A 23131-nucleotide genomic window follows, 5' to 3' on the forward strand; every position below is an offset into this window, starting at 1 on the left:
TGTTGGCTTTGTCAGCTCTGTGTTTGGGATACATGAGGCAAAAAAGGGAACACATTCTTCAGGTCCTGAGCTCCCTAGCCACTCTGCCGCCTTCTTTCCATCTCCCAGAATTTTCCTACATTTGTTTTGTACATAATGTCCAGGTTTTTCAGTTCTGCTTACTGTGGAAGAATAGGAAAAGTACAGCTACTCCATCTTCCCAGATTTATTTTCACATAATCAATAAACAATATTAAAGAAGACAATATGTGAGATTTCCACTGTTGACAAGAGAGACCGTGGGTTTTTAAGTGTTCAAAAATACAATTTAGAGGAATGCCTGGGTGGCTCAGTCGCTAAGCGTCTGCCTTCAGCTCAAGGCGTGATCCCGGAGTCCTGGGATCAAGCCCCATATCGGGCTCCTCCGCTGGAGCCTGCTTCTTCCTCTCCCACTCCCCCTGCTTGTGTTCCCTCTCTCGCTGTCTGTCAAATAAATAAATAAAATCTTTAAAAAAAATACAATTTAGAGATTTCTAACTTATTATTAAGCATTTATTTAGGAGGCACTCTCTCTGCCCCTCCCCCATGTCTAAAATCTTCTGACCTTAAAATTCCAAGAGCTTTTAAAATAGTTTTCTAAAATTAAGATTCCCTCCACATCTATCTACTAGCACTGTCCAAAAGTTTTTCCCCGCATTGGGATGATTTATTTTTAGTAAAATACTATTGAATCCTAGGTGTAACTATTTCTTATTTCGTTTTAAATACAGAACATACTTTACAGATTAGCAAAGCAAGTCATGTTTATGATTTAAATATTTCTGATGAGATGAAAAGAGAACAGTCTGTGTAGTTAAAATACTTAATTTCACAAAGCACCCAACTATTGTACATTTTTATTTAGTAATCTTTTTTTTAAGATTTTTATTTATTTATTTGACAGAGGGAGGGAGGAAGGGAGAGCAAGCGCACACGAACAGGGGGAATGGAAGAGGGTGAGGGAGAAGCAGACTCCCCGCTGCGTAGGGAGGATGTGGGGCTCGATCCCAGGACCCCAGGTTCATGACCTGAGCCAAAGGCAGATGCTTAAACTGACTAAGCCACCCAGGCACCCCAGTAATCTTTTTAAAAAAATGTAATATATTTAAAAATACTAATGCAAAAAAAAAACCAACACCAAAACAAAAAACAAAGGAACATTTAACTTCTGAACCGATGACAATAATATACACGTTAATAAAATTGTGCTAAACTCTTAAATCAAGTTCTTTTATTTTTTATTATTTTTTTAAAGATTTATTTTAGAGAGAGAACGAGCAGGAGGGAAAGAGGGAGAGAGAACCCCAAGCAGACTCCACACTGAGTGCAGTGCCCCAGTTGGCCTGCGATCATGACCCAAGCTGAAACCAAGAGTTGGATGCTCAATTGACTGCACAACTCAGGCTCCCCTGAAGCTCTCTTTTTTAAAAGAAATCGTATCCAAACACATAAACGTAACATACAGTCCATATTGCTATAATAACTATATATTATTAAACATCTAGAATTCACAAAGTCATTTTTATCTGACAATGTATTTTTTTAAAGTATTTAGAATATTTACACTAAACAAAATGAAAGCATAAGTATTATGGGACTTTCCAAAGTAATATAAGACACTTTTGTTATAAGCTTAGTTATTATGAGACATCAGCCTTTGTTCATTGTATTGAGAAAAACTGCTTTAAATCCTAGAGGACAGAGCAAAAGTAATGAAAATTAAAAATAAGCCATTTTCTATGTTATAACTAATAGTAAAATGAAAGAGTTAACACGACATAACAAAAACTGCTCATTATTCTCAACTATGGGTTTGAAATGTGCAAGTTTTTTTTTTAAGATTTTATTTATTTATTTGACAGAAAGAAAGAGATAGAGCATGAGCAGGGAGGGGGTGTGGAGAGAGAGAGAGAGGAAGAAGCAGACTCCCTGCTGAGCAGAGAGCACAAAGCAGGGGTCAATCCCAGGACCCTGGGATCATGACCTGAGCCAAAGGCAGATGCTTAACCGACTGAGTCACCCAGGTACCTCAAAAGGCAAGTTTATATACTATAAATCTAACTCTTCTCATGTTGAAGTAATGACCAATGGTTTCAACGCATTAAGGAAGCCTGAACTATAAATAAATGAGACACGTTTTCACATTTCCCTTTGTCCAAATCTTGTCATTTTGTCCTGATAACACAAAGAGCATTAACTTTAAATAAACAGTATTACCACCAGAACAGACTGAATAAAAAGGTACTGAAGGCTTAATGCCATTCAACTTGTGATTATTGACAAATTAGCCAAATAACTTGTCAATTACTTAAGTATTATAAAGAAATGTCCAGCTAATTTTTCCTTTTTTAAAAGAAAGAAATTTTTAAGGAATATAGACTCCTCTTTGGGGAAATATTCTTAGTTTTGAAATCATATTACTATAATTAGGCAATTGAACCAACAGTCATACAGTTTAACCTTGGCGGTATACGGAAGATCTAAAACAGGCTTTCCACAGAGAAGTGAAAAATATAAGTTTCTCTCACTCTAAAAAAAATTACAACATATCACAAAAGAATGGGAAGCTTGAATCAATTAGAGTTTGAGCATTTTAAAAAGATATGTATTAGGACTATAACTTTTCATAATTTATTACTATATTAATAAATTTACTTAAACAAGGGACTTATTATCTCTCTATTGCTTAACGAAGGCCAGCTGAATCAATGAACTAAAATTTACGTTAGGGGCGCCTGGGTGGCACAGCGGTTAAGCGTCTGCCTTCGGCTCAGGGCGTGATCCCGGCGTTCTGGGATCGAGCCCCACATCGGGCTCCTCTGCTATGAGCCTGCTTCTTCCTCTCCCACTCCCCCTGCTTGTGTTCCCTCCCTCGCTGGCTGTCTCTATCTCTGTCATATAAATAAATAAAATATTTAAAAAAAAATAAAATAAAAAATAAATAAAATAAAATTTACGTTAGCTTACAGAGATTTAAACAATTTCACGTATAACCATCCTTCTTAATTATCAAATTACAAAGTAGGCAGAGTCCTGAAAAACTCTGCTATTCAACTTCATTTTGTCCTGGGTAATACAGTATTTTAAAAATTACACTGGCCAATGGCAAAATTAAAAGCTAAAAATGCTCAGCTAAGAAAGTATGCCTATGAATTTTACTTAAAAAGATTATATACTGAAAATCTTCAGTCATGAATTTACCTTATCAGCTTTCAGCTTTCTAAGGAAGGATGGATTGTCATATCCTTTTGCCTGTCTCGCCTCTTGCAAATGGTTGATCATCCACACGTTTTTTCTTTGCTTTGCCAAATCAAGTGCTGATTCACCCTGATAAGCAGAAAAAATTCACATTAAAAATAAAAGAAAAATACTTTAGTTACTAACTTCTAAAGTACTCCCATAAAAATATATTGAACAATTAGTTCATTAATATTGTTTGACATTGGGCAAAATCAAATACTAAAAGAATCTAAATCACTACATATTATTATTATGTTTTCCCATTCAAGGTACAATCAGTAAATGGATTTACTCATCTTATTCTATAGATTCTATTTTTGGTTGCGTTTTGACTTATATTAAAATAAATCAAAAAGTAGGTATTTTAGCACCTGCTGGATCAGAGGCTATCATTCAGCTTATCAGTTATTTCATATTCTTCAAGGGTTTTACTAATAATACTACTACAAAACATCCTACTAGAATACCAAATTGCTAGAAACCTCTCGGTTTAATTTTGGTAATGACAAAGGTCTGAAGACAATATGGAAGAAAAGGAAAAGTCAACTTCTATTTCTACGAATATTGTACTGGCATTCTGATCATCTTAAATTCATTTAACCATCTAGAAATTTCCAAAGAAAATGAGAAGAGTAACAAAAAATAGTGAAACTCAAGTTACGGGCCTATAGCTCCCTTCAATCTCAAGAAGAAGAATGCCAAAGAATGTAAGTGAATAGAACTCAAGTGTTTTAAAGAAAGAAACAAGACATAAGTGCCCCCAATTCTAGATCCATGCTTCTTTTTTACTTTATTAATTTAAAATCTTATTTCTTATTCGTCAGACACCTTCATTTCTATTCTATTTAATATTCTCCACTATTTATCTACTTCTTTAAATAGAAAAGCAGAATGAAAAATTGTGTGTGCCAAAATTTTAAGAATGTATGGATGAATATTCAAAATTAATTAATGAAAAAGAGAATATTGAAATTTTATTTTGAAAAACTGGATAAAAACAAAAAAAATAAGCCTTGGAGTGTCTTATGAGGGATGATTATTATCAAGTATAGAGTACACTTTATTTAGAAAAAAAAAACCCTAAAAAACAAAACGCAAACAATAAGCATGGCACTACCACCAATAGCAACAACTATAACAACACAACAATAACAACAAAAAGCCCGAACAATCCTTTAAGAAAAGGTGAACAGTATTTAATAAGGAATGGGCTAATCTAGGTGAGTCTTCCACAAATAGGGATATTTACTGTAAAGTATCTCCTTACCTCTTCAAAACTTCTATCACCTAAGTTGTAAGAACCAGCTAATTAATCCAAACTATAAAAATTACCTGAATAAAAGCAATCCCTTGGGTAACAATTCCCAGAGAATATCCTGCTGTTGCCTCGGTCCAGCTGAGCATCCCTTCCACTAGAGGGCCATGTGACACCTAAGGATTGCCTAGATAAAAAGATGGAGGGAGCTTTAAGAAATCTTCCAACTACTACTCCTCTAGTCTTCTCACTGCTTTTGTATAGTTCTTTTATTCAGCTGGCAAAATAAACAAGCAATTAATTTAAAGAATGATACTAAAGCCCAGGTTCTGAATTAAGTCTATATTTGATTGCTCCATGTGTCAGCCAAAATAGTAAATGATAATAACACAAGAATCATGGAGTATTTATAGACTATGTAACTGGTAATAAAAGAAATTTTTCAAAGATTTTGGTGAGATAAACATAATCGAAGGTGGACGGTGGAAGGCAACTTTTTGCCTGAGATTGAATCTCATTACTAAAACTAAGGAAAATTCTTTCTTAGAGACTATCTAGGTCAGGTACTTAAGAGGTAAAGAAAACCATTTTTAGAAAAAAGTTTCTTACCTCATTTCAAGAAATCATGTAAGAGTCTTTTAATCTATTAACAAAGCTCAGTAATTTTATAGCCTACACAAACTAAAAAATTCTGTTGTTTGATAATTTTTAGAAAGAAAAAACTAGAAATGCTTGGGCGGCACTCAGAGATTAATTTTTCTCCCAAAATTCAATTCATCTAAATTTATCTGTATAACCAAAACATGTGGAAGGGGGTACAATATTATTTTTAAAAATTCACAAAAGAGATTCTACCATAAAAAGGGATTACTGCATAGGTCATTTAAAAAAATTCTTAGTATCCCAAGTCATTCTTCCTTCCCTTACTGTTACCACTTCACAAGATTTGGATTTATTCCATGTAGCTATTATCTGGGGCCATGGTTCTTAAATTCTTTTAAATCATATTTGATGAAAGCCATCAAGTATTCTTCTCCCCAAAAAGTACTGATACAAGTAATTTATTTGTAACAATTTATGGGCCCACCCCCTACCCAAAATTCACTGGTAGGTCCCCAACTAAAGAACTTCTAGTCTAAGGTATATGGCCATTCCTGTTCCTTCTAAGGATCAAAATAGTCATTTTAAGGTAATCTTATTTTGAAAAAAAATCATTTATTTATATGTTAAAATAACTGAATTCCTTATTCAAATAACCAATTTACAACAGTAAATATCTAATATAAAGACAGATTTCTAAGAAACTTTAATCTTATTTAGCCAATAGCTATTTTAGAAGAAATAGGATCAACAGTTGTATAACTATAACACAAAGTATTATTTTTCATAGTCTTTGAAGAATGCAACTTTTACTATTACAGCCATATCCAGATTTGCAGACTATATCTTTTTTGTTATAATTCATGATTATCAACTAGACTGTCTTAACACTTAAAATGAAAAATGGAAAATATATGGGCAGAAATCAACTGTATTTGTCAAATTCCTAGAAAAAGAATCCAGGTTGTTTTTAATTAATGAATTACTTAATTAGCTTGCCATTCCACCTAGCTAAAAGGCACCAAAGTACATGACTAAAATAGAACCAATTCCTATCACCCTCACCCCAAAAAAGTCTTCCTTCAGTCTTCGCAACCTCAATATATATCACGAGATATTTATTTATTCAGTCATCAGGGTTTCCTTTCACCCTCATATCTTATCTACTCTAAGCTATCATTTCCAAATCCATTCATTTCTCTCCATCTCTACTCCTACAATCGTAGGCTAAACTAACATCACCTGCCTGATTTATTACAATGGCCTAACTGATCTTCACCCATCCCCTCGATTTTCTTAATTCTTCAATCATTCTCCATCAGCAACCAAAGTAGTCTTTTAAAAATATTTGAAACACAAAGATTATAAAGCCAGCCTATGCAAATCCTTCCAACTCCTTCTCGTGACTGAACATAATTAAAGTTCCTTAGCATGGCCTTGCGTGATCTGGCACCCGCCTCTCTCAGTGACTTCACTCCCTTTCTCACTGCACTCAGTCCAGGCTGTCATTTTCTGCACCTCTAACATGGCAAGCTTACTCCTGGCCTTGGAACTTGCCCTTGCAGGCTCCTCTACACGGAAAGTTTTTTCCCACATATCTTTGTAAAACTGATCCCTTCTTTATCAGACAAGTCTCAAAGCAAATGTCATCTCCTCAGAGGTATTCACAAGTCACTCACAGCCCTCAACACTACCACATTTGCCTATGTGCATGCATGTGTGTTTTAATTAACTTACTATTTCCTTAATACAATGTAAATTCTGAGAGAATACAGACTTCATCTGTCTTAAACACCTTGACTCCTCAGCACTAATATTTGTTAAAAGAATGAATGAATACATGGTTTCCATTAGAAGGTGGTGACTAAACTGCAGCATATTAGGAATGCCAGATTCCACTAGAAAAAATAGCGGATACTTATTTCATCTTTTAACTTCCACAAAAAGTGTATTTTAAAACAAAAATCTACTTTTCCACCAGTGTGGATAGAAAGATTATTTTTACTCTGAAAGTATAAATGTTCCCCGAGCAAATGAAGCAACTCCTTAGATTTTATTTCCTTTAAAAATAATGTCACTCCAAATAAGTCAGAGGCAGATAAATACTATATGATCTCACTTGTATGTGGAATCTAAAAAACAAAACGAACAAAAAACAAAACAAAACCAAGCTCACTAATACAGAGAACAGACAAGTGGTTGCCAAAAGCAGGGGTCGGGGATGGGTGAAATGAGTGAAGGGAGTTGAAACGTACAAACTTCTGGTTTTAAAATAAGTCCTGCGGATGTAATGTACAGCATGGCGACTATAATTAATACTACTCTATTGTAGATCTGACAGGTCCTGAGAGAGTAAATCTTGAGGGTTCCCATCACAAGGAAAAAAGGACATTTTTGAACTATGTAATGGTAACAATGCTGACTGGACCTGCTGTGGTGGTCATCCCACATCTTGTTCAAATCATTATGCTGTATACCTAAAACTAGCATAATGTTGCATGCCAATGATACCTCAATTAAAAAAATAAAATAATAATGATGATGATGATGACGATGATGATGTCACTCCAGAAGATACCAGCTACATTTAAAATTAACTTCTTTTGCGGGGGGCACCTGGATGGCTCAGTCGGCTAAGCACCCAACTCTTGATTTTGATTCAGGTCATGATCTCAGGCTCATGGGATGGAGCCCCACGTAAAGCTCCATGCTCAGTGAGGAGTCCACTTGAAATTCTCTCTCTCCCTCTCCCTCTGCAGCCCCCCCCAACACACATGCTCGCTCATGATCTCAGAAAAAAAAAAAGTTCTACATGCACAATAATTATACAACACTGTAGCTCTAGAAGGCATTCATATGAACCACACTAGTTAAGAAAGCGACATTTGAGGGCTACCTGGGTGGCTCAGTCGGTTAAGTGCCTGCCTTCAGCTCAGGTCATGATCCTGGGGTCCTGGACTGAGTCCCACAGAAGGCTCCCCACTCAGCAGGGAGTCTGCTTGTCCCTTCTCCCTCTGGCCCTCCCCCTGCTCATGAGTGCTCTCTTTCTCAAATAAATAAGTAAATAAATAAAAAGAAAGCTACATTGGACCTTATCCTATCTTGGTACCAAATAATTCATGTACCTTAACCTACAAAACGTTAAAAATACAAGGTTCAAATCAAACCATATAAATCATCTCAAATATCTCTCTTACCATTACGTTTCTGTTGAAATTCATTACAGATTATTCCTTCTGCTCAGTCTAATAAAAGTTTATGCAATGGTTAATGTGAAGTTCACTATTTATTTGAAAAGACATTAAATTTACAAACCACACTTCAAATACTTAAAGATCATGATCCAAGTGAAGTTACCTAAATTCTATACGGATAGAAAAAATATTTTTAAATGGTCTAAAAATACACACTACTAGCTTCAAATTTCAGAACTGTACAGTCACTTGTCACAGTTTTTAGTATTCTTGTAATTTCAATATATTGGTGTGGCTCTTGGCAGTCTATGGAGACTCCATATTTGCCATAGTAAAACTGGTTCTATCTTTTCAATAATATTAATACTAAATAATTTGAAATATATTCCTGGGGCATGATCATTTTAGGAATGGCTGTCCAGTACCAAAGAGAAGAAAAATAAGGCTCTAAAGCAATTCAGATATAAAACATAAGGTCAACTCCCTTATTTTTTCTTATGGGGATATTGGTTAGCTTAGTTAAACTCATTCTTTCTTATCCTTTAGGCCTTGAGGTCGGCCTAATTTACTAATCACAGTGTTATGACTTTTTCTGATATTAGGCCACTCTGATCACTTTGGGTAGAGACAAAAGAACTCAAAATTTTAAAAAGAAAGAAAATATATGGTTTTCTCAATTTCTTATAGTTTCCAATAAGATATTTGATATTTACTTTTAACTATTTTTAATTAAACTAATTTTTAAAAATTGGTTAAAATTTTAAGTACATTAGGCTCCGTATAGAGAATCTAAGCTCTACTATTTTAGTAGTTCAACCTCAGAGTACTCAAATACAGAAAAAACTATTCATTGGAACATAAATAGATGCCCTGATCCAGCAGGAGATAACCTACTTTTTGATTGCCATTTCAGATTATTATGTGGCTCAAATCTCTTTCAAATTTAATTAGCACATATCCCTTAGAAATTTAAGAAACATGATTCAGAAAATAATATGGTTTATAGTCAAAGAATATTTGTCAAAGGGCACGAAGTTATTTATGAATTCACATTACTAAAAGATGATGTTTAAAAGTTTAAAGTCATTTCACAGAAAGAGTTGCTGAAAGACGTGGTAGATCCTGAAGCTTTAAAAATGAGAATAGTTAACCAAAATTCAAAACCACCAACAGAATTTTCTTTCAAGTACTCATAAAATGTCTACAAATTTCTAAATGTTCAGAGTGTAAATGTTAGTTGGGTTTTGTTCTTAGATAATTTTGTATACTTTTCCTGGATTAGTCCAACATCTGGGGGAGGTGGGGCCTCTCCTATAGACATCATAAAGGTATCTACCAAATTTAAAAGTCTTGACCTTTAAAATAAGACAATAACAAGTCAAAGAATTACTAAAAGTTATTATGCATAATGTGGTTTAACTACAAACTTGTGATTTTCTGTAGTGATCTTCTTAAAGAAACCAGAAAACTACACCCTTCAGCTACAAAGATACGGATTATATAATTTAATTTTCAAAAGTCAGTAAGAATTCACTAATGAAAAGGCCATCAAAAATCTGAAAATTACTTCAATACTAAAAGACAAAAGTAAATAAACCAGTCTTTCCAAAGAAATTCTTGCATGGAAGCAAAGGGTTGAGTTTAAATAAGAGGTTTCTTCCATCTTTGACAGTCTGTGAAAAAACCTATTTTTTACGAGGAATTAAGATCTTAAAAACATTTCACATAGCATAATCAATACAGGATATTTTTACCTTGATGTTCTGGGCATCAACATTAGCCCCAGCTTCCAGAAGAAGACTAATGACTGTGGTATTCCCTGCTAGTACTGCCCAATGCAGAGCAGTGTTTTTGTGATACTTGTCACCAAGGTTAACTGAAACATTGAATGTTAAAAGCAATCTAGTTGGATCCACACTGAAAAGGAAAAAAAAAAACAACAACAACAACAACCCTAATTTCAATTATAGAAATCATTACAGACACTAAACTGATCGTGGTTGCATTTGCATTCCATCTTGGAACACTTCTATTCTAACCTATACTCAACCTTATAATTGGTAATGAGAGAACATTCTAATATGAAGGATATCTATGTATAACACCATATAAAGTATGGCCCCTCAAAAGGGTGCATACTTGGTCCTGACATTTTCTAATTTTGATTAGGGAGTAAGGTCATTAATATCTATATAATTAAACAATTAAATTTTTAAATTTAAATCTGGTTGTTCCAAAAAATGTTTTCAGGCAACTTACTAATTAATATATTAAACCTACCCATATACAAGTAACATGAAAAAAAAATTTTTTTAAATAAGGTAACATCTTTCATTCTTAAAAATTGCTAAAAGAGGAACAGAGTAATACTACTACAACTACCAAGGTCAAGGTAAGCACAGAGACTCAAACCATTCAAAAAGGTGATTTATTATATACTATGTACTCATAATAAGAATTTTAAATATTAATAGAACATTAACTGCTTTTTCTCATCATTTTACATTTTAATATGTTGAAAATGATCTGAATAAATATTTTATAATGATTACATACCTATGTGTTCTATAAGCTGCCCACATTAAAGGTGTCATTCCATTCTGATCCATCATATCTACATCCTGATAGAAAAAGAAAAAAGTCAGACAGTAAAAATTTCTAAGTTCCTACCAAATTTACTCGGAAAAATCTAATTTACATATCATAGGAGAAGCCAATATAACACTCCTCCTCTAAGGCTGATTCATGAAAATTTTTCCTTTTTAACTTTTTAAAGTAAAACTATTGTCACTAAATATTTTAATTAATGGGCATAATTTAATTGATTATACATTAAATATTTAATTAACATATATTTATAGACTTCCTTTTTCAGACACTTTAATCACCCTTTCAATGTTTTGCATTTAAAGATCTTGACCTACTCTTCATCTTTCATCCACAGAGGATAAGTTAAATGATTTAAGTCTGTGAAAAACTGATATATACTAATTCATGATAAGAGGTAATAATGAAACCCTGTTTATTTCTAGGCATTTCAAAACTAAGAATAAAAAGACCTATCTTTTCAATAAACTCAAAAATGTTTGTTTGCTTTTTATTGTTACATTGCATGTACATTTTTAGAGTCAAATAATTCTGTAAAATTTGTGGTGATAAAGCAATTCTCTGCCTTACTCCCCACTATTTGTACCTCTTTTAGCCCTCCACATCTTAAAATCAGATGCTTGAATTGCTACTTTTTGATTTTTCAGTTTTTGGCATTATCTTCTGAGACTCTTCAGTATGCAAAATGAGAATTTATCTCTTTACTCTTCCTGACCCATCACAAATACGCACCTCTCTGTTCTTTCAAGAGATCTACTGTATTTCTGGTTCTGGTTCTGGTTCTATAAATGTTTGATATTAATATTTTTATGAATGTATATGAATACTATTCCCAGCAAAATCATGTAGTAAACCATGATTATTTTTCTTCTCCTACCCAACTTTTTTGCTTTCCCATGGTACTTCCCCCCCCTTTGCTTAGTTTTTTAACAAATTACAATTAAAACTACCATCTATTCAACCAAAACTCTTCCCTAGTTATCTAAATCTCCTTTCAAGACATCCTGATGCATCAGACATTCTATCAGTTTCACTTTCCTAAAATTATCTCTCCTAACTCCACTCTGGACTAATTATCCTATATCCCTAAGGCATCTGTCTCATTAACTAGAATAGGAGTTCTTTGACAATTAAACTTATATTAAACTCATCTTTGTATTCACAGTGCCCAGCAGAGTAAATGACCAAAAACCATTTGTTAAGTGAAAAGACATGTTTATCTACATACTTGTTTGGGAAAGGCATAGGCTTTAGAATAAGACAGACATGGCTTTGAATTCTTAGCTGCACCACTTAATAGCTATAAAAACCTGAAAAATTACTTTCTCTGTGCTTCAGCTTCCTCATCTAAAAATGCAAGTATAAATAATGGCTTCATAAAACCCCTGTGATGATTAAATAGAATAATTTGTGTAAAGCACCTAGTCCATAGCCTAGAACATAACAGACATTCAATAGATAATAAGTTTCCTCTTCTTCCCTTCCCCATCGCCCATTCCTGGATTATACAAAGGCAGCAGTTCTAATCCAAGTTATGTTATCTAATACACCAGTCAGTGCAGAGAGGACAGAGTTATAGTGAGTACACTGCAAAACACTCTATACCTCTCTACAGCAGAGCTCTGTGAGCCACTATTACTGATGGGAATATGTCTCAAATGTGAACATTAGCCAAGTGTACTGAAGCAGAAAAAGTGCTGAGAACCCGTACATTAGACAAACTAGAACACACATCCTTGGACATCATTAGTTTTAGTCCCTCATCATGAATACTGTAATCAAAAGTTACACCTTATCCATTAAAATCCATTTACAGATTTACGTTAACTGTTGGGAACATCCTATGTCACCTCATTCAGTATTTCTGATATACATATTGATTTTTTTTTCAATAAAAATCTTTAAGAAAATCTTCTCAGAAATTACAAGCTTTCTTGTTTTTTATCAGTCAAGTACTGTAACTTATTTTACTTCCTTCAGGGTCCTAATTCAAGAGAGCTCAACTAAATTTGATATCCAATTAAAACAAACATGTAAATTCTTGTTTTAGTTTCTTCTTCCTTCTTAGTTGTCTTTTCATATCCTTTTTAAAAAGTGATAGTATTAAAAAATATCAATAAGTAAAATTAAAAATGTAAAATAATGCCACATCTCTAGAGTACTAGAAGAAAAATGAAATTCAACCTTTTCTTTCTTTGGGTCGGGGTTTAAAACTTGGTACTTCTTTTCCAAGTTCAGCCTGGACGTATGGGTATTCTCTATTAGGAAGAATTAACAAGCCCAGATCAAAAGCTTATGGGGATTCCATGATCAACAGGGCTCCATAACTTAGCATTTTCCCTTTTCTCCTGAAAATCATCCAAAAGAATTGGTAGTGAGCACTAAATATATTTTAACAGTATAGCTAAAATGAAACAAATGTGAAGAACAGAATGACAAACTAAATGGAAATGTTATATGCCCTAAGAATGTAAAACTGATACAATTAACAAAAAATGAAGAAGATGGAAAAAGGTTGAAAAGAAAGTATAAGTACCTAATCTGTAATACCTATGAGTCAAAGGATATTACTTAAAGCTGAAAAATTAAGTAACAGAAATGTAGTTACATCTATCAGAACAAAGTCAACACTAAGAAAAACAATATTGTAGACTAAAGTCAGTGAAAGACAGGGAAGAGAAAGAAAAAATAAAAATATACTAATTTTTATTATTACTTATAATTGGGAACTAATCAGAACTAATAAAATTTGAGCAAATATCTGATTGAAATAAGACAGAAAGCGAACTGTTTGACTATCTAAGGAAAGGATTTAAAGGGGAAGATAAGATCAAGCACAAGGCCCAAAGACAACAGCATAGTAGAGCTATTCAAGAAACAGCAGGAAGACTGGTGTGCAAAGCAGACTAAGGAGGAGATGACAAAAGATGGGCCCGAGAGGTATCTTGGACCAGACCACACATGGTTCTGTAGTCCTTCTGTAGGGAAGGACTATGGACTCCATTCAAAGTATGATATGATGAATACTAGAGTTTTCTTTTATAATTAGTGTATACATGGAAAAAATTCTAGAAAAATATATAGTAAACTGTTAAAGAAAGTGTTCTCAGTGGGGGGAGGGGTAAGGGAGGAGATGGAGTTTCATTTTCCAAGTCATACTCTTATGTTTGAGTATTTTACAATAAGCATGTTACTTTTGTAGCAAAAAAAACAAACAAAAATAAACTTACTCATGAAAAAGGAAACAAACTGCCAGACATTTATTATCATCATGCATTTATTATACAAAAGGTACTGTGACAGGTAGAAATTCCTGTCCCGTAAGAATTTTATAGCCAACATCCTATACCAGAGTTAAAAAGATTACTGAAACATCCAAACCCCAAAATCAATTAGCTAACAAAAAGACAAAAAAACTTTTACCACTTTTCTTACCCAGTTAAAAACCAAAAGAAAAAGCGAATGCATCTTATAAATTTATACCTGCAAAATAAAAGGCGACTAACGACACTATCATGTGTTATAGCACAATCTACTGCTCCAAACCCCAGTCTAGAAGAAACTTGGGAGAACAAAAGTAATCTCCTGTGGCAGCTAATATCCAAACATGGCCCCCAACAAACCTCGCCTGCTGGTATACCCGTCTGTTCCCACAATGAACATGAACTGGCCCTGTTACTTGCTTTAACTGACAGAATAGAAGAGGAATGTTTCTGTGCCAGTTCAAGACATAAGACTTAAAAAAGGCAGACAGCTTCTGCTTTTGTTCTTTTGGGAGCTCCCACCATGTAAGAAGTCTAGTTCCCTGCTAGAAAGACTATGTCGACGGGTGCCATGGAGAAGGAATCCTGAGACTACATGGAGAAAAAGAGAGAGGACTCGCTATCCCAGCACTCCAAACGAACCCAGCCTTTTAGCCATTCCTATTAAGGCACAAGGTATGTGAGTGAGCCATCCTCCATTCCAGTCAAACCCAGATGACTGTAACCCCCAGTCATCATCACAAGGTAGAGAACCAACCAGCCAAGCCCAGTCAACCCAAGGTAATAAATGGTTGGTACTGTTCTATAGCCATTAGATTTTGGAGGTAGTCTGTAAAACTCCATAATAGATAATAACCCCCTACTCCAGCAATTAGCCAGTCTATGCCTCTTACATTATAATGCAAGACACACAACTGCCATTGCATGGCATTGCCAACAACAAATACCTTAAAGTATTCATAAAATAAATACTATTCAAATTCCAAATCTGCATAAAATTTAAAATAAATACATTAATAGCAATAGATTAAAATCATTTGTCTTACTCTTATGAGATCCTCAGCTATAAAGCTAATGTTTAAGTATAACCAGAGAAAATGCATGAAAGAAAAACCGAGTGACATTAATTTCAACAACATACATTTATCACAAAAACATGGTATATATAGACTGACTATAGATTATAGTCAGTACACACTCATGAAAAATCAGGAAGAACCACTTAAATCATGAAAAGTTTTCTGACATATAAGAAGTAGCATTATTTTATGCAGCAGAAACTGAGAAAATGATCCTAAAGAATTTATCCCCCACTCTGAGAAGTACTTAATAGAGAACCAGTAAAATGTTCAAAAAAGTTTAAATGAATTCAGAGTATATATTCAAAAGAAGTAATTAAGGGAAAAAACAGATACCTAAATTTTCTTACTTTCTGGGATTCATCTCTATCATTCTCAGAAATAAAAGCTGCAACTTAATGGATCATTATGTGGTTCTCGATTATCTTTCTTATTTTTAACTTAACTATACTTATTATCTCAATATCAAACTAACTATATTATTTATTTATTCTCTTCATCCATCAGAAAGTACTATTTAAATATCACCAGGTTGTTAACACTTGTAACACCAATGATATTAGGCACTGAAACCATGAAGAACATATAATTAAAATCCACACGATTGTGATTTTTTTTTACCTGTCCTTTTGCTATGAGATAAGCAACAATTGAGGTATGTCCAAACTGAGCAGCCAGATGAATACAGCTACATCCTTCTCCATCAATTAATGAAGGATCTGCACCATATTTCATTAGTTGCACAACCATAGATAGATGGCCTTGTCTAAAACATAAAAGAATAAACACTTAAATATGTGAAGTTATTTCAAACAGGATCTCCTGGAAAGATCTTTCTTAAATAGGGCAATGGTGGAAAAGATTACACAATTTTTTTCAGTTTCTTAAAATATGTATATGTCAAGACACGCTTAGGATTTTATGGTTCTTAAGCCTCAACTGAAATAAGAGTCTTTTAAATTTTATAGAGCTACTTATAACTTCCTTAAATATGTAATAAATAGTTACTATATTCTATTAATCCTATTCAAATATAATTTTAATTGTCCCATGAACTGGGCAACTTCTTTAATTGTAAATATATAAAGGCTGCATAAGTATTACATTCACAAATCCAAAGTTTAACTCAATCGTAAACTAACTGGATTAATATCAGCATGGTGAATTCCCTAAAGACACTTTGGAACAATAAACTTTGCTGCCAATACAGGTTAACACTGTACAGCAATATATTAGTACAATGTTGATATTAACTATTAGCATTAAGTGCTCTCATTCATTTTAGCATATCATTAAAAAAAGAAAAGTTTAGTTATAAACTAATAAAGGAACCAAAGGAAAAAAAATCCAGAAGCAAATTTAAACCTTGTGGCCCAGTGCAAAGGAGTGGAATTTAGGTCTCCTCCAAGTTGATCCACAATAGCACCTTTCGAAATATAGTATCTATAAGACAAAATTTTAAATAATTTAGACAGCTTTCATTTTCAAGAAATTATGTAAAAAATAAGAAAAAAAATGTTTTCTATCGTAGACCTCATGCTAGTTTATGCCTCTGATGATAAACAATCCTTTGTGGTATTTAAAAAACACATTTAGTAGAATTTTATATCAAACACATCACTCTTTTGTTTTGGAAGTAAAAGGAAAGTAATTTTTTTTTAAGTTACAATAAAGAATAGCAATGCCAAATAACAATCATATAAAAAAAAAGGCAGAGAACCACAAAGACTTGGTTGGATCAGAGAGCAGCAGCAGATAGAAAGTTGTAGAACAGGCCACCAGTCTATCATGGGTAGACATTCAGCTTTACTTTTCTCACAAAATCATCGTAGATTAAATCCAACAATATTCTTTACAATGCCTTGTTATACCTTTGAAGGTGTGCTGCTTTAAAAAGCAAGAATCACCTCACTGCTTAATATTTTAACGTTGTAACATCCTGATACCTTCTGAAATGAACAGGATCTAGCTGCTTATCATAATGTTTACTTTGGATTGATCAATGAATGAATCTTGAATATAAATAATTTCAAGCCTTTGATGTCAAATGCTTGACGGTGAATACTACTGAGATTTTTAAACTGTTCTAAGTGATTACTGCTTTAGAGCACTAATGCATTCACTTTTAATGTACACAGTTTAAAACATTTAAAATACTCGTACTTACATGCTTGATTCAGAAATTTATTGCTTTATGTATCTGTTAAACTGGCGTTTTTAAAGCATTACGTAATGAAGGGCCAAACTCCACTCTATCATGTAAAACAGTTCAAAGTAACGTAACAAAATATTTCCAGACTAAAATATCAGAGACATTAGTCTGAACACAAACATTTAACTATTCCTAAATTCTTTCTTAAGAAACTCGGTAGACCTTATGTAATAGCTGAAAATAGTTTTTTGAGCCCAAAGAGAAATATAGCTCAGCCAAAGAACAGTTTTGATAAGAGCTGGGATGTTTTTTTAAGGCAATTTTATTACCTTCTCTACAGTTAATATATTTGTTCCTGAGTTATTTTTACTCACATTTCAAATCTTTGTTAGGGCTACAGCAATGAATGATTTCCAGACTGGTTCTAAAGTACAACTCCCCCCCACCCCACAGGGATAGGACATTTTTTTTTCTTGCAAACTGAAGAACAACTTCTATCACCTTTTCATTGTAAACTACTGGAAGAGAAGTACTACCTTTTTATAACATGTTATTCTTTATAGCTGTAAGACCCTAGTTCAAAACTACACAATTCTGAAATGATCATGTAATTCTTATTTTTAGACTCAAGCCTTCCTGCATACTACAAGGTTATCAAGGAATGTTCCTGTAGGTACTAATTAATGATCCCTAGGTTTTGAAACCAGATCATCAATGAACGAGAGATATCAACAAGTATTTGAAAGATGGAAAGTAAATAGTTAAAACTCAAATGTCTCCAGAGGGGGACAACAATGAGAAGCAAACCAGAATGTTATAAAACCCTAGAAAGACTAAGGAATTAAAGGTAATTGTTACCTCTGTAGAATGCAATGAAGAAACTAGAGTATAAACAGAAACACCGGTTGAAAGTTAATAAAAATTGCTGAAAAAACTGTTGTTTTGTAACTTACATTCTCACTGAAAGTTCAGTATTTAGCATCACAAACAGGCATTTCAGTGACACTGAAACAATGAAGCAGCTGACAGTGCTAGACAAGTATTTCTTTGTGTACTGTAATGTTCAATCTTAAAATGTGACTACTCAAAAATTTAATATTATTGTAATAATAACTCAAACTCTTCAAGTTCAGATTCATTCTTATGTCCCTAAGCTTCATTGTATGATGATGATTTCTGGCTCCAGCCTCAGGCTCAGACTGATTTTAACACTCAACCATTTGGCATTTGCTGAAAAGTGTATTCAGTGCACCTTTACCAGAGAAATTTGAGACTCATGGAATTAAATCAGAGAACCATATGAGACACCATACTGAAAATACAGCAATTCAATGAAAGTTTACACTCTAAACAACAACTTGGTCAGGTCAGCTGGCAGACAGATAACTGAACTCCTTCCCACAAAGAGATCAGAAGATTTTTCTCTAAGAGACACTGAACAACCCTAGAGAAAAACTTCTAGAAACAGACATACGGGAGGTTCTTGTTGTGACCTAAGTCCTACAACTTCCAATCAGCTTTGTTATGTCTCTCCTAAACATGCCCAGGTAATTCAGGAAAGTTTCAAATATGGAAGGAGACCAAATAAAGAGAAGAAGCCTAACCTAAACAGATAATATAAAGAGAAGAAAAAAGAAACAAAATAAAAATTACAATTAATTTCCTCCAAAAAATAAGAGAAGATAATATACTCATGATAAGAAGATCAAAATATTTTCTTAAAGGGGGGGTGCAGAGATCAAGAAAAAAAAATGCTTGAAAATTGAAAATGCAAGAGATAAAATTAGAAATTCAAAGGAAGAAGATAAATTACATAAATTAAGAAAATCTCCCCAAAGTACAACATCTATACTGGGAGATAAAAATCACTTGGGATATGGGGGCGCCTGGGTGGCCCAGTTGGTTAAGCATTCTACTCTTGATTTCAGCTCAGGTCATGATCTCAGGGTTGTGAGATCAAGCCCCACATGGGGCTCCACACTTAGTGCACAGTCTGCCTGGGATTCTCTCTCTGCCTCTGCCCCCCACCCCTGTTCACACTCTCTCTAAAATAAATAAATAAATAAAATGGCGGGGAGGGGGGGTCTTGAGATAATGATAAGAAAAAGAATCAATCTGGTTGGTTTCAGTATCTGAGTTCCTGGGGGAAAAACAGAAAACAAAAGCAAGGCACTCTTGAGGGCACCATGCAAGAACACCTCCCTAATCCAAAAAAGCAAGTTTCCAGAAAAACTGGCCACTTAATGGTCATAAACTGGATTTAAAGTTTAAGTCAGTCAGTCAGTAGATAGGTAGATAGATAGACAGACAGATAGAGCTGTATCAGTACACTAACGTGAGCTTTCACAAAGTCAGGGATAAAGAAAAAAAATGTAATGTTCCCAGGGAAGAAGAATAAGCCACATATACAATGCGTTCTCAGAAAATTTTAAACTCGGTATTTTAACAAAGCTCCATATTCCTTAATATACCTTTGACTTGAAATCAAACTGAAATCAAGTATTATTAGTTACTCTTAACGTAACGAGACTGTTGAAGACAAAAGCTTGAGATAGCTTGAGATAATCTTTTTTATTTTACTACATTGGAGGAAAAGCTGAGAAATACAGACTTTCACTTGAAAACATTAGAAATACAAACAATCCAGGCTAAGGTGAAGGTCTCCTCCTTTCCATATTATACTTACTTTATACCTTACCATCATGAAAGCGACCCAACTACTTTGTTTGCAGTAAGTCCTTTTAATATACCCTGATGGAACATAACTGTTAGAAGAGACACTTCTCCATGGATCTCTCATGTTCCCACATGTCTTGCTAGGTATATGAGTAGAATGCAAGGCCCTGACCACTTTTACACAGGTCATTTCTCCAAGTTGTGTTTGTATCAAGCAACCTTGAGAGATGAGGTAATGTCTCCCTTTGGAACAAAGAGCAAGCTTGCTCTTATTACAAAAGCACTGAATTCCCCAAGATGTAATACAAACCCACTATGTGTGCTACATCCATGGGGATGAGCTCAAGCCACTCCCATAGGACCTAGGAGCACGAGGGCTCTATGCAAATATGGTGTTCATACTATTTGCTGTGCTATGGATGTGCTATAACTTCTAATTTTGATTTTTGGCAGTATGATGGCGGTATAATTCCAGGTTCAGCAGTAAAAAGTAATCTTGAGGCTACGCATACCAGTTGTTACTGAAAACTGCCTTTACTCACCATGCTTGCTTTAGGAAAGTAACTTGCTAGATTACGCATTGTGAAAAATTAAGTTTACATACCTGAAGATATAATACGCACAGACACCAATTATTAACCCATTCTACAACTAAGGACTTTATTCTATAACCTTACTAGTCCACAAGAGGCTTGAAACATTTGTAAGGCAGGCAGCATCAAGTCTTTTTGTCTATATTTCTCACTTCAGACTTTATTTTTAAACACAAAGACAAATGTGAATTTTTTAACCAACATAATCTCAGTAGTAATATATGAATTAAGAAAATAATAAGTTAACGTTTCAAAATTCTGAGAAAACTATTTTTAATCTGTAAATCCATGCTCAGCCAAACAGCCAATAAGGTGTAAGGGCAGAAATGATAGTAACTTCAAAACATTCACCTCCCAAGTACCCTCTCTCTCTCAGAAAGCTATCAGAAACTGTGCTCTACTAAAACCAGGTAGCAACACAACAGAGACAAAAACCAGAAACCCAGGAAACTGACACCAACACTGGAGCAAAGAGATTTCCCAGAATAATGGCAAAGGAAAAGTTCACAATAATGGTTTTGCGTAGTATCTCTAAAGAGCAAACAATCTGGGTTGGAGCAGAAAAGTGGAGAATTCCAGGAATGATTTCCTCCATCCCCTACCTCCAAAAACAGATGGATAAATTAGCTGATACTGTTCTCATATAGAACTAAGAGTATGGGAAGAATTAGTTACGACACAGAGAAAATTTTAAAAATGAAGTAACTGTTACCTCAGGCAAAAATCAAAATTCCACAAGGAAAGAACAGATAATCATAGAACACTTCTGGGGTTAGCACTGAGAATTTACATACAACAACTTAAACTTTGCATGATGATTTAGCCAAAACTATAGTGAGAATGAAGAATTATTAGTGGTGAGGAGATCTAGGACATCTAGATATCCCAAAATAGAAAGTCAAAATACAGTAAGTGATAAATCAAGAAAAATAACCATAAAAGTTGGCAATATTTATTAAAATTCAAAATTCATCTTTCTTTTTTACTCCTATAAATTTTGCAGATATAGATGAACATAGCAAAATGATATGTGACCAAGATTATCAATTACAGCATTGGTTGTTAATGGTAAAAAGACCAAAATCAACCTAAATGTCCATAGAAGGGAAAACCATTAAATAAATTAAACCCATATAATTGAACATTATACAACTGTTCAAAAAGAATGATGCAGCTCTTATTTGTTCTGATAATGAGAAATCTTGAAGATATATATACTAAATGAAAAAGGAGAAAAAATGTTTGCTGTCATTTTTTCTAGATAAATGTAGGAACATAAATATATAAAATACTGAAAGAAACAGCTCAAGTGCTAAAAATAGTTATTTCTGGGCTAAAGGACCCAGAGGGTGGGGAGGGATTGCCATTTTCCATTGTAAGCCTTTACTATTTGAGTTTTCAAAGTGTTTATACACTATTTTGATTAAAATAACACTAACTGAAAAGCAAACAGAGGTATAGAAGATTAAATCATTTGAATCAACCCTCCCATTAAAGAAAACGAAAAAAGTTCAACAAAATCTAAGAAACATTTCCTAAAAAGTAAAACCTAAGAAGATTAAGAGCACTAACCAAGCCAAGATTCAGGAGAGGGTTAAAATCCAGAGAAGTTAGAAAACTGCTTGGGCACCATCTGCCCTAGAGATAATTTGCTGATACAGAAGAGTTGGCCAAGAAGCAAGCTAAACACACAAAAGCAAAACAAAGACTGGGACCCCAAAAGGTTACATTGTAGCAGTAATTATGAACCAGAAGTAAACCTGACTCTAGCTTGGTCTTCAGCCACCTGAGGAATACAGAAAATCTGAAGTACTGAAATTAAATTAAACGTAGGCCTAGCAGAAACAAAAGGAAATCTCATCTTAGGCCTCAAATTATTCAACAAATAATTTTCAAACACAATGTCTAATACATATTTAAAGATAATCAGGCACAGGAAGGAACAACATTAACAGACTATCTTCTCATATACAATTATAGAATAACTGTATTTACTTTATTCATGTATACAAGACAAGATTGAAAACTTCAGCCACAGATGATTTAAGTAATACAGGTTTGAAAAAAAAAATGATAAAAATTCTAGAACTGAAATGCATATGAATAAAAGCATACCTTGAAAATGGAAAAAGAAATAAATAAAAAGGAGATTTTAAAGATTCTCAAATGATGGTGGTAAATGCATGTAGAGGTTTTGAAGTTAGAAATTTGTTTTTGTTTTTCAAATAATATGACAAGCTAATTATTTGGTCTTAAAAAAAATTCTAGAACTGGAAAATAAAATTAGGAACACATTGAATAGATTTAACAGCAGATTATACATAAAGAATAAATGAACTGGAAGGTAAGTCAGAAGTTTCCAGAATGAAGCATACCAAAGGATAGTACATACAGAAGAAAAGAGACACAGAGTACACAATGAAAAGGTCGAATAGACGTTTAACTGGAGTTCCA

At 33.7% G+C, this 23131-nt stretch overlaps 1 protein-coding gene across 2 annotated transcripts in view; it reads right to left on the minus strand.

The window, feature by feature from the left end:
- ZDHHC17 (zDHHC palmitoyltransferase 17) overlaps window positions 1–23131 on the minus strand; it is an 85675-nt gene that overhangs the window by 29007 nt on the left and 33537 nt on the right. For both annotated transcript variants that reach the window (XM_087868920.1, XM_087868919.1), the window contains exons 4-8: window positions 16622–16699; window positions 15878–16022; window positions 10864–10928; window positions 10062–10224; window positions 3220–3345 (exon numbers count right to left, since the gene is read on the minus strand). In XM_087868920.1, the coding sequence (XP_087725046.1) occupies window positions 3220–3345; window positions 10062–10224; window positions 10864–10928; window positions 15878–16022; window positions 16622–16699 (577 nt within the window). The remainder of the gene's footprint in view (window positions 1–3219; window positions 3346–10061; window positions 10225–10863; window positions 10929–15877; window positions 16023–16621; window positions 16700–23131) is intronic.

The sequence above is a fragment of the Ursus americanus genome, chromosome 17, assembly GCF_024610735.1.
Source record: "Ursus americanus isolate L20-20 chromosome 17, mUrsAme1.1.p, whole genome shotgun sequence".
NCBI classification, from domain to species: Eukaryota; Metazoa; Chordata; class Mammalia; order Carnivora; family Ursidae; genus Ursus; species Ursus americanus.